This window comes from Loxodonta africana, chromosome 13 (genome assembly GCF_030014295.1).
Source record: "Loxodonta africana isolate mLoxAfr1 chromosome 13, mLoxAfr1.hap2, whole genome shotgun sequence".
NCBI lineage: Eukaryota > Metazoa > Chordata > Mammalia > Proboscidea > Elephantidae > Loxodonta > Loxodonta africana.
In genome coordinates this window covers 37,841,078-37,852,917 of record NC_087354.1, presented here as the reverse complement: position 1 = coordinate 37,852,917, position 11,840 = coordinate 37,841,078, and the positions used below count along the sequence as shown (strand labels likewise).

The following is an 11,840-nucleotide window of genomic DNA, read 5'->3' as shown; positions in this document are numbered from 1 at the left end:
ACCATGGTTTTGGCAGAGACTGTGTTCCTCTACATACTGCCGCAGCTCTGGAAGGGTGTCCCCTCTCCCAGGCTACAGCTCCTTTGATCTGGTGACCCCTCTTTCTCTTCGGTCTCTGCAGCTAAGGGTGGTAATGTAGGTGTTCTCCTCAACCCTTTGAATGTGCCCTCTTTTTCCTATTGAGAACAGTGCGGGTACACCAACTAATTCAATTAAAAAACCAACAACACTCTGAGGTCCAAACGCTCCTGAATCTGCAGTCTGGATCCAGTCTGAGGGCACCCAGTTTGCAACCCCTGATGCATGCTGAAAGGGCTGGGCCGAGGCCAGCAAGCTAGAGCTGAAAGTGCCACACAGACCAGCACAGTGCTAGGGACAGGAGGAACACAGTAAGCCGGTGCTGAACTAAAGAGGCAACTCAAGAAAAGGAGGAGCCATGAGATATGTCCATCTAGTTTAATGACTGATGAAACCATGCAAATGCCAAACTACAGAGCACCAGGAACACGAAGGGCGTGAAGGCCTTGGGGGGAAACACTACAACATTATTGGGAAGAACCAGGGGATCACCTAATGTTGATGGAGGGAGGGGAGGCCCACGGGCAACTTGGGCCTATTACATATTCCCAGGGGAGCGTGCATTCCGCCCCTAAAGCTGGACCAAGCCAGCCGCCTTCACTCGCGAACATAAATTCTCGTGCAGACCACGTCATCGGCGCCAAACGTCTGCAGGGGAGAAGAAAAGGAAAACCAATCAGTGCGGATGCCTGTGCAAAAACGTTTACGGCATATCGCTAACAAGGCCACTTACTGCCCTGTTAAAAAACTCTTTGTAACAGACATTCAATTTCCTGTGCTGTTCACTCTTGCTAAGCACTAAGGTTTTGGTTTTTATTTTAGTTTTTTTTTTCTCCTAAGCAGAGAGGCAACCAAGGTATAGAATTATGTTATATGCAGTTTTCTTTCGCTTCTGGAACCTGTGAAGTCTGACATCAGAAATGCAAGTTTCCTGGCTTTGGTTTTGAAATTAAACATGAAAGGGGGAGAATGTCATATTGGGCATTTCTGAAGTGGTTTTGTCTCTCTTCACATGACTTCAAGAGAACAAGGGGCTTGGGTCGCTGGAGCCATGGTGTCTGACCAACCAGATGGGATTGCTTGGGAGAGAAATTAGAACTGCTTTCCAGGAAGTAGCAGTGCAGCCTGGGACACAGCCTGAGATGCTGTGTAAGTAATACTCAGATCACCTGCAAGCCCAGAAAATTGGTCTCAGCTGCAAAAGCAGTGTTGGCATTAGACTGAGCTCTTCATCCTACAAGCTGGGTGGTGTGTCGGGTGCCATCGAGTTGATTTTGACTCATAGCGACCCCATGTGACAGAGTAGAACTGCCCCATTGGGTTTTCTAGGCTGTCATCTTTATGGGAACAAATTGTCAGGTCTTTCTCCCACAGAGCCACTGGGTGGATTCAAACCACCAACCTTTTGGTTAGCAGCTGAGCACTTAACTGTTGTATTACCAGGTAAACTTGGGCAAGTTTCTTCCTCTCTTGGTCTCTTGGGGCTAGGGGGAGCTGTGGGAAGGGGTGGGATTGAACAAGATGATCCAAAAGGCTCTTTCCAGGTAAAATTCTATAGCTTTTGTTTGTTTGCGGTGGGGAGGGTGAGGATGGACATTTTACTAGGGGAGGGAGGGCACGCATCATTCCGTAGATGGAGGAGGATGTTTTTCTGCCGACCCCTGAGATGATATTGCCCATAAATAAACTGTCTTATCTCTTCCAAAACTAGTAATTACTCACAGGCTTGCTCTCCTGGGCTTCTTGGGCAGTTGGATCAAGGAAAACAATATACGTGTTGTTTTTTTTTTTTTAAAACCAAAACCCATAAATTCCAGACTGTAGACCTGATGTGGGTATATTCATTTGCAGATGTACATTTTTCTGCAGGAAGGCCCCTATTTTTCAGAACCTCGAACTGGCCTGAGACTCAAGGGAGGTTAAAACCACTGGACTGAGAGCTTGGAGGTCCTAGGATCTTCAGATCCTTACCCCTGAGGCTCTCCATTGGTTATGAGATGCTCTCAGAGAACGTTTGCTAGGACGTTATCCCAACACTTGTGTTTCAGGGAAATACTTATAGTCATTAGTGATTATTAAGGAAGCAAATGCTCACTACTGGCTCCTTTTCAAACTCGGGAACTTCTGACCAGACTGACACAGTTGTACTTGTATCCAGACACCCTGTCTGTCCTGTTCTCTTCTGCTATTAGAGGGAAATGCAGACGATTCTGTGTGCTGTGTGTCGGCGGGGTGGGGGAGTGCTGGGGTGGAGAGGGTTGTCCCACCACGTACATTCACCTCTCAGATGTCTGGACCCCAGAACCATGTTAGTTTTCTAGAGCTTTTTGAGTTCTACAGCCGTGGAGTGTCAGATGGAATGCTAAAGTTTGGGGTTCAACTGTTCACCCACGCTGTAATCACCATAGCTATCCAACACTTCACCCAGGCCAACGAATAGCTTTAGGACATGAGAAGCAATTGCCATATTTCCAGCTACATTTGAAATAGCCTTTTTAGCCTGGAAACAATGCATGTTCTTGTTAGATGCTGGGGAGTTGATTTCAACCCATAGAGACCCCATATGACAGAGTAGAACTGCTCCATATGGTTTTCTAGGCTGTAATCTTTACAGGACAGGTTGCCAGGTCTTTTTCCCATGGAATCACTGGGTGGGTTCGAACCACCAACTTTTGGTTAGCAGCTGAACACTTAAAAGTTGTGCCACCAGGGCTCCCTGCAAACGATGCATAGAAGTTGCCCAGAGAAACTCTCTGTAGAATGTTCCAGAGTAGTTTGAGAGAGTGTATTCAGTTTTCAAAGGAAAGCACCTTATAGCCCAGAGGCAATTTATTGCTGGCACTGGGAGAACTTATTACAATTTAACTAGGATAATTTGCCTCTCGTTATATGGAGATAGCATCTCCCTAAATTCTGGATTTATTAATGATAATAAGCCTTGAAACGAAAGCCCACATTTCAGATTCCAAACGCCAAGACTTAATGCCCCCTTTGGGGCTTGTATATACGTTTGCTGAGCCAGGGAAGGGTGCTCGGGTGGAGCTGCAATTGGAGGGGGCGGGAGATTGGGAAGTGGCGAGTCCTCCGAGCAGAATCTGGCCTATGACTCTGGCTGCTTAGGTACTAACCAAAAAACAAACCTACTACAGAGGTTAATAAAATCACACACTTTCTCGCAGAGCAAACTGATCTTACTTAACCCTCCGCTACACTCAAGAACTCAAAAATCCTCTCCCTTTTCGCCGTCTCTGGTGACAGTGAACCATATGCGCCTTTTTCTCCTAAGTTTCCAAGACTCAGACTCAAATTGCTCTCCCACCCCCATCCTTCCTTGGAAACGACATTAACCAGGTTGCAAATTAAGCCAGTCCTTTCTCTGTGAAAGGAGAAAGCACGTTAAATCAACCCAGGGAAGGATGAAAGGAGAGAGAAATCAAGTATTCCCACTGAAATTAGTAGAGACAGCTCAATTTAGTGCTTTCTTGCAGAATAAACACGTAATTTCAGGGCTCAGAGGGACATCGGGGATCAGACTTTAGCTCTACCCCTCATTTTGTAGCAGGGGGACAGGGCTTGGGAAGGGAAGGGCCATACCCAGGTCACACAGCGTTCTTACAACACCTCGCCACCTCCTATCCCCAGCCACATTTCAGTGCTGACATTCACTAAGCTGGAGCAGACTGACAGCCTCAGGGGGGAAATGTTAACAAAATGCCTGATGGGGAACAAAGGATATAATTTCCTGGTTACCCACAACAGCTTTTCCCTTTTCTAGTCTGAGGGGAAAAAGATGGCTGGTTGCAAGGAAAGGTTAGTCTCTTCTGAAGGACAAACTTGTTGCCATCGAGTTGATTCTGACTCATAGTGACCCTATACAAGGGACTAGAACTGCCCCACAGGGTTTCCAAGGCTGTAATCTTTACAGAAGAGCATTGCTATATTTTTCTCCCACAGAGCGGCTGGTGGGTTCAAACTGCCAGCCTTTCAGTTAGCAGCTGAGCTCTTTAACCACTGTGCCACCAGGGCTTCTTCTGAAAGACAAAGGGAGAGTGATCTGGGGGTTGTCCTCTTTTCCAACCTTTTTTTGACTCCATTCCTAAAAGTAGGGGCATGGGTGAACTACCAAAAACCAGTTGCCCTTGAGTCAGTTCCGACTCATGGCGACCCCATGTGTTGCAAAGTAGAACTGCGCTCCATAGGATTAAACTACAGTGGTTTCTCATTTGGCCTTACCGAGAAGTTTTGTTTGGCCAGGGGTCTTTAAAATGCTTAAATCTTTAAGTCAGAGCCCGGGTCCTCAGGTTCTAAGGGCTCCACCCCTCCACACTTTGTGTTATCCTCAGACACTTCCCATTTTAGCACTTGCCTGAGTCCCGAAGGCCATCGGGGATTTGTGTAAATCCAGGGGTAAATGTTCCCTAAGGCTCCAAGGGCTGATGTGTTAAAATTTCTGAAACCTTTCCTAGCCAGCAAAGTGGCGAACGAGAAGGAAAAAAAAAAAAATCTCTTCTGCAGTGTGAACCCCAGGACCTCTCAGAGTCCAAACATTCTGAGCCCAGCTGGAGGGGAGGTTTGCTTAAAGCAAGTCACGGCTGAGATGTGTCAGTTTGGATAGTGGCAGGCACGCCAGCCTATGTCTCTCACCCCTTCTCTGCCCTCCTGAGCCACTCCTTTCTTAAGCTAATAATATCTGACCTGAACTGTCATCTCAGGCTTTCTGCTCAAATTTTAACCCAGGCCAATGGTGTCTCTCGCTGAATAGGTGAGCAAGGATGACATGTTTGAGTGGCCCGCCATGGGCATCCTCTGGGGGAATTGGGGACTCGTTCTAGGGTCCAAAGGCTCTCACCAGGATGAGCTCGTTGTTGGCTAGCTCGCGGGTCCAGTAGGTTTTGGGGCCGTCCCCCTCAAGGAGAGTTTGTGTGCAGTGGATCTTGTTCTCATTCTCCCAAGTGGCTAAACTCTGTGGGCAGGAAAACCATTAGCGACATTAATTACAGTCTCCACAGCAGGAGCAGAGACAACAATGAGCACCCTGAGAGTAATTGCTGTGCAGAGAAGCAACACATGGTCCCTGTCAGCGGGGCACAGAATCTTCTCTGCTGAGCCTTATAAAGTTCAAATTCAGAGCTGGTCACAGGTTTTCTGGGGTATAAATACACCTTGTATACACACACTCAACAAAGCAGCACGATTTGCATTCTAGGAATAAAATTTAGAGCACGCAATGATTCCTATATGTCAAAATGTGTTTACCCCCTGCAGGCAATTTTGATTTTAAAGGCAAGAACCTTCATATCGGTACCACACAATTTTAGAAAATTTAAGATGCCATGTTTGCAACCACATCTGTAGATCAGGGGTGCTGTTCCCTGGAGAGATTTTGGGGGAAACGCCTTCCTTTCTGTCTGCACTCAACAGCCGTAGAGCATAGTCTGCTTGGATAAACCTGGGTGTCTCTGGCTCTGAGGACAAAAACGCTGCCCCTTTCCAGGTTACTTGGGAGAGGGAGGTTGGGGGGGTGGGGGGAATCATATCCATTGGAAGGGTCATGCTGATGGAGGTGGGAGGTGAGGGAGGGATTCTCTGTGGTTTTCTCCAGCGCCTGCACAAAACAGCACTATTCAGCTGAGCTGGGTGGCCCAGTACTGACTTGCACATAATTGCATTTTAACTAACGCATGGGAGATGTTCATTAGGCAGGGTGTGTAGGGGGTAGGGGGGTGGATAAATAAAGTCCCATTCTCCATGCTATCCTGTGAAACTTTGCTTACTATTGGCATTATTTTTTAATCAGAATTGCCCTTCCTGGCAGTAACCACCATCAGATATTCCCATGTTGAGTCCTACCTCTTCCCAAGCCTTAGACTCCCAGGGAAGAGTGGATCGGTTTAAGGCCCAGTTTTAAGACTCTAACTAGGCCATTCTGTTCTTTTGTTTTTGCAAACAATGGTAACTTGGACCTCAGATCCCATCAGCCTCCAAGCCTGGACATCATTTTCAGGTTATGCCAATTCTGGGAGCCAAATACTACCCCATGGGTCAGTGTGTTCCTGGGGAACCGTGTCTCTGGGTCCTTCTTCCAAGCCCAGTGCTCAGAGCTTCCCGGTCCCTAGATAAGACAGGCTCCACTCAGGAAAGGTGAAAAAAACAATTTCACACTCTCTGGTATGTTATTACTTTTTTTCTTTTTTTAAACGTTGGAGAAGTGGAGGGAGACTTTCTGTCACTTTTCAAATAAGTGGCAGCAGCAGTGATTATTTTTCCATCTGTCCTGTAAATACAGGACTCGACCAAACGCGATTTTTGCCCATGCCAAAAAAGAACGTACTACCCCTAGCTTCAGCCCACTCGCTCATCCTTGGGCCAAAGTACAGAGAAAAACAAAACTCTTGCCCTTGAGGACTAAGAGATATTACTTAGACCATTTTCCCACTCAGAACATGCTTCGTTTGGAGGAGGATTTCGCCGTTCCTTTAAGGAACCAGGCTGAGAGCGGGCGGCGAGAGGTGTCTGGGGCAATCGAGACGGCTAAAACTGGATCCAGAGCATTCCCAGGGGGCCCTGGCACCCGGGGAGCGGGACGCGGGAGCTGCGGCTCCACTTGCGACAGGAAACGTGGCAGCAGCGCGGTCCGGGAACCTAGCGGCCCCTGCAAGCCTTCCTCCCGTGCCGCCGCTCGTGCTGGTGCCCAGGGCGCAGCAAAGCGCTGCAGAAGCCACCTCGGGGATCGCCGCGCAACCCAGGGACCGCGCTTTGAGCTCGGTTTAGCACCTCCGGAGGCATCTTAGTGATGGGATTGGGTAGGGCTTTCTCCAGACCCCTGGACACTCTGATTGCACAAACCCTCTGCAAACAGCCGGTGCACACGCCCTGCAAGGACGTGTCAGACAGACTGCAAAGCGTGCCACAGACTGCAAAGGACAGTTTATAGTTTCAGCCCGCTGCAGCGAGCGGTGGGCAGGAAGCAGGGACCAGGGAATGCTGTCTGAGCTCTGGGGCCTCACCCTGCACTTGCGTCCGTCCACAGTCTCCTCCTCGAAGCCTTCTCCGACCTTGAAGTTGATCTCGGTGGTGCGCACGGTGGTGGACGTCTTGATGTAGAACTGATCCCCGTCCTGACGGATCTCCACGTGCGGCTTGGACGCAGCCGCCACCGCCACCTTCCTCAGCATGGCGTTCACACCTGCGCCGAGACCGGCGGGTGCGCCGCAGTCTTGGTTCACAAGGCCTCGCCACCGGCCCGTCATCCCAGGACCAGCTCGGCCCTTCCCAAACCCTCTGACATAGATCCACCCCCTCCCCCAAAAATAAGGGCCTAAAAACTGATCCACTCCTCCCTGCCCCCGCTCTGATTCTCGAGATGAGAAACTGAAGCTCAGACAGGGTAAGCGGCTTTCCCTGAGTTGCATAGTGAATTCATGGCAGAGTACGTTCTCAAATTGAGTCCCCAATTTTAAAGTGCTTAACCTTCCTTGATCTCGAGTAATAATCTCTTCTAGCGATGATCTAAAATCTAGTACCGCATAAAAGCCAAACCGTCGAGGAAAGAGCCCAGCATCCAGCAAACATTGGCTAGACGCGTGGGTCTTGGGCTCTACTCGCCGCTCCGAGACGGGTGCCCCTTAGAGTTCGCCCAGATCTATCGCTCCGGGGACTTCCTCCTGACTCGGACTGGTACCCAACGTCCACGCCCTCCCGGCCCCGGGCACCCGGCCACTTGCTCGCGTCGGGGCGCGCCATCCGCTCCAGCTTACCCAACGCCTTGAGCAGCTCGTCGAAATTCTCACTGCTGCGCATCTTCCAGGTGCCGGCGAAGTTGGGCATGGTGGCGGCGGCAGCGGCGGGAAGACGGGCGAAGGCACCGACACAGGCAGCGCAGCGGGCACACTCCGAGCTGCAAGGCGGAGACTGGCCCTCTGCGCCCAACCCCGCGCGCCTTGACTCACCAGGCTAGCGCCTCCCCTCCCCGACCCCTCTCCGGGCCCCGCCCCACTGGCTCCGCCCCGGCCCCCCGCGGCCCTGGCCCCGTGTGAGCCTGGTTTCCCGCCCCACCGTGCCCCTACTCAGCTACTCGGCGCTTGGGCTTTCTCCAGCCTGGCACCCGCTCCTCTACAATTGAAGGGTGGGGGTGCCCTATCCGCGCCCTCTGGCACCCCTGGGCCACGGGGTGCCCTATCCGCGCCCTCTGGCACCCCTGGGCCACTCACATTCTGCTTTAAAGTGGGTGGTGGGAGAGGGTTAGATGAAATAAGATTGGCCAGGAATGGCTGATTGTTGAAACTGATGGTGGGGCCGTAGGGGATCATGATACCATTCTACTTTCATATGTGTTTGAAAATACCATAACAAAAATTTAAAGTGGGAATGGAGGCGGTCATCAGGGCATGGGAGCCGCTCTCTCCCCAGCCCCAATCGTCCCTTCTGGGGGTGCCGGGCCGTTCCCCTCCCCTCCCAGCCTGGGGGTCCTATTCTGTACCCACCCCCTCACCAGCCCGCAGGACCAATGGGAGCCAGCGGCGGGAAAGCCCCAACCCCCACCAACACAGGCCTGGGCACTGCCGCACGCGGAACCCCAGCTCGCGCGAGATTGCGCGTCCTTAGCTGTGTTCTCAGAGTAGGAGCGAGCCCAAACCCCGCTTCTTTTGTGTGTAGCTCCAGACTGACTGCGGGTCCACAGAACCAGAGCACGTGCTATCAATTTTGCAGAAAACTGGGGCTTTGCCCTCTGTTGGTAGGCTGGGAAGGCCAAGTAAAGGAAGCCTTTGCACCATCCCTAAAGGCTCCTTAGTGTGTCCCCTAACGGAGTGCAAACACTTCACCGCGGCCCTTACACCTTTCCACAGCAGACCTCACATTTCCCTCCAGCCTCTTGGCTATTCCACCAAATGGCGCAACTCAGGATCCTACAACCTGCCAAGTATCTTCCCACTTGTAAGCTTTTGCCCATGCCATGCCCACCCCCTGGAATGCCCATTTCTTCCTCTGGCTAACAAAACCTTGCCTCTTCATCAAAGCCCATCTTTCTGTTCTCATTTTTGTGAAATTCATTTTCTTGATCAAAGCAATAACTCTTCCCTAAGCCCACAGGACCTTTGTTTGATCCTGCCCTTGTTCACATCTTAGCCCTGCTATAGACTGGAACACAGCAACTGACTCAGGAGACCCTGGCTAGTGCTTGGCTGCGAGCTCAAAGTTTGGCAGTTTAGTCCACCCAGAAGTTCCTCGGAATAAAGACCTGGTGACCTACTTCTGAAAGATCACCCACTGAAAACCTGGTGGAGCATTGTTCTACTCTGACACACATGGGGTTGCCATGAGTCAGAATTGATGGGGGGGAAACTGGTGTTTTTTCTTTTCTTTTTTAGTGATTGACTATCAACTTGTCCTCCCTTCCTCAGGCTCAGCCAGGTGGGGCTCAGTAAGTAGGCATCGATTTGAGAAGGATGTAAGTTGTCCACCGCCTGGGGCAGTGAGGGGGCAATGGAACTGGGCTTTGGGCTTCTGGGGGCGGCTGGGGCAGTGCTCCTGATTTGAGGCCCTGCGGCCCTGAGGAGTTGCCTCAGAAAGCAGCTGAGAGAAGGAGAGGAGAGAGGGGCCACTGCCAGATGGGAAGGAGTGTAGGCAGGGCCAGCTTTGTGAACAAGGCCCTGCACTTAGAAAGGCCCAGTAGTTGGCTCATTGCTCTACTGTCGCTCTCTTGAAATTCTTAATAATTTTTGAACAAGGGCCTGGCATTTTCATTTTGCAATGAGATCTGCAAATTAGGCAGCTGGCAAAGGATGGGGGCTGCCATAATCAAACTCACTTGACAGGGAAGTGGGGGACTGGTGTCTCTACCCACCACCCAGAGCCGTCGAGTCAATTCCGAGGTGTCTCTACAGGGAGGGGAAAAGCTGGGTGCCATCCAGCTAGAGCAAGCCTGGGCCCCCATCCATCAATTATCCTTCCCAAACAACGGGTCCCCTTCGGCTTCAGCCATCTTAACACCAGGGATGAGGAGGGCCCGGGGCAGGAGGCTGGAGGGCAGCAGAGTTGGGAATCAGTACTGTAGTTTAACCTAGGGAAAGCCCGAGAGGAGAGCCGGCTGTGGATGAGACCCAAAGGTGATTGGCAGGTCAGGGAAGGAAACAAGTTAAAGGAATGGCGAAGATGGGGTGAGGGGGCCAGGTGGAGCAGTCCACCCCCAGGTTGGGACTGCTATGATGGGAGGGGAGCATAGTGGTGCTCTTGTCCAGGGCACAGAGCAAGGTTGGGGACAGAGATCAGGAAAGGGAAGGCACAGCTAGTTCAGCATCAGAGTGTGAGGTGGTCCTGGGGTCCTGTGGGCCCACTGTTCTTGTTAAGGGAAGTTCAGAGTTAACCAGGGCAGGCAGGAGGAGCTGGGGCTTCTCAGAGGCCCCACACCTCACCAGGGGGTGCACGGAGTGGGGATGGCAGGCTACCAGCACCAGCCTGGCTACCAAGGGAACCCCAGGGGCAAGAGGGTAGAAAAGCCCCACCATCTGTGGATCAAGCCTTAGAGTCCAGAATAAGGTCCTTCCAGATGGAGACCCAGCTGTTGGCCGGCACCCATAAGCAGAATTCCCCCAAGTCACCTGAACCTTCCTGCTGCTCTTTTTCTTCCCTTCTCTTACCCTTCTGTTCACTGACCCTTGCCAAAGGCCTCTTTGAGCTGGGAGCCAGGCTTAGCTCTGGGGATAGTGACCGAACAAGATTCAAGTTCTGCCTTGAGCGTTCACTAACTGGGGGAGAAACCTAGAAAATCTGTGATCGCTATGTGGGCTCATAGTGCCAGAGAGTAAGGTGTTTAGCTCTACCTAGGTTGAGCCTTAAGGGTTGATCTAGAGGGTCCTGGCAGTGAGGGAATCAGAAACAACGTGTACAAAGGCAGGAGCTGTAGAACAGGACTGTGTGTGAGGGGACCAAGTGTCCTTCAGGATGACTGGAGTGCATAGTCTGAGGGCATGAGGCAGGAGGTGAGACTAGGAGGTGAGCAGAAGTCATTTCATCAAGGGCAAAGGGCCATGAATGCATGTTCCTGGGTTAGGACTTTGTCCTGAGGGCAAGGGCTGGGGTGGGCACATAGAAGGGTTTGAGGCAGAGGTGAGCTATGGCCCTTTTGTGTTCTTTTGAAAGCTGCCACTGTTGCAGTGTGGAGGATGGATTGGAGTGGGCAACAGCTGTTGCCCTGAGCTAGATGAGCTGTTGGTGATGTTGACAATGGAGATGGGGATCAGGGCATGGGCTAGAGAACAGTGGTTCCCTATCGCCTATCTGTGGTTCGGTCTGGGCATCACAGCAACCTGGGGGAGCTTTCTAGAAATTCAGGTTCTGGATTTCAGATTCTAAAATTCTAATTCCCAGCCCTGGAGACTTGGATTCAGTAAGTCAAGGGTAGGACCCAGGAAGCTGTGTTTAGAAAGCTTTCTAGAAGGTTCTCACTGTGCAGCCAGATTGGCCCTACCCTGTCAGGTTGGGAAGAGATGGGAAGAAGAGGCCAGGGTGACTCCAAGGTTTCTGGGTTGGGCAGTCAGTGGACCCATTTGTGGCAGTGGGAAGCACACTGGAAGGAGTTGAGTTCTGTTTGGGGTGTGTTGGGTTGGAGTTGTCTGGGACGTGCAGGGTCCAACAGTCAGCTGGAAGTATAGTCATGGAGTTCAGGAGAGAGGTCTGGTCTGAAGACAGGGATGTGCGAGTTGACTAGGCCCATGGAGCAGTTGAAGGCATGAGTATGGATGAGATGCCTGGGGACAGGACAC

At 51.4% G+C, this 11,840-nt stretch overlaps 1 protein-coding gene across 1 annotated transcript; it reads right to left on the bottom strand.

The window, feature by feature from the left end:
• Positions 1–397: 397 nt before the first annotated feature.
• On the bottom strand, positions 398–7,905 carry CRABP1 (cellular retinoic acid binding protein 1). Its single transcript, XM_003413840.4, has 4 exons — positions 7,836–7,905; positions 7,086–7,264; positions 4,928–5,041; positions 398–726 (listed from the first exon to the last, which is right to left on the bottom strand). The coding sequence occupies exons 1-4, from the start codon at positions 7,903–7,905 to the stop codon at positions 676–678; spliced, it is 414 nt and encodes a 137-aa protein (XP_003413888.1). The 3' UTR covers positions 398–675.
• Between the last annotated feature and the right edge of the window lie 3,935 nt (positions 7,906–11,840).

What these genes read in the sequence shown, in the direction of transcription:
- CRABP1 (XM_003413840.4), bottom strand. Translation starts at nt 7,905, where the DNA reads ATGCCCAACTTCGCCGGCACCTGGAAGATGCGCAGCAGTGAGAATTTC. An exon ending in CGAGCTGCTCAAGGCGTTGG is followed by an intron (nt 7,265 to 7,835) that starts GTAAGCTGGAGC and finishes GTCTCGGCGCAG; the next exon opens with GTGTGAACGCCATGCTGAGG. An exon ending in CCAACAACGAGCTCATCCTG is followed by an intron (nt 727 to 4,927) that starts GTGAGAGCCTTT and finishes TCTCCCCTGCAG; the next exon opens with ACGTTTGGCGCCGATGACGT.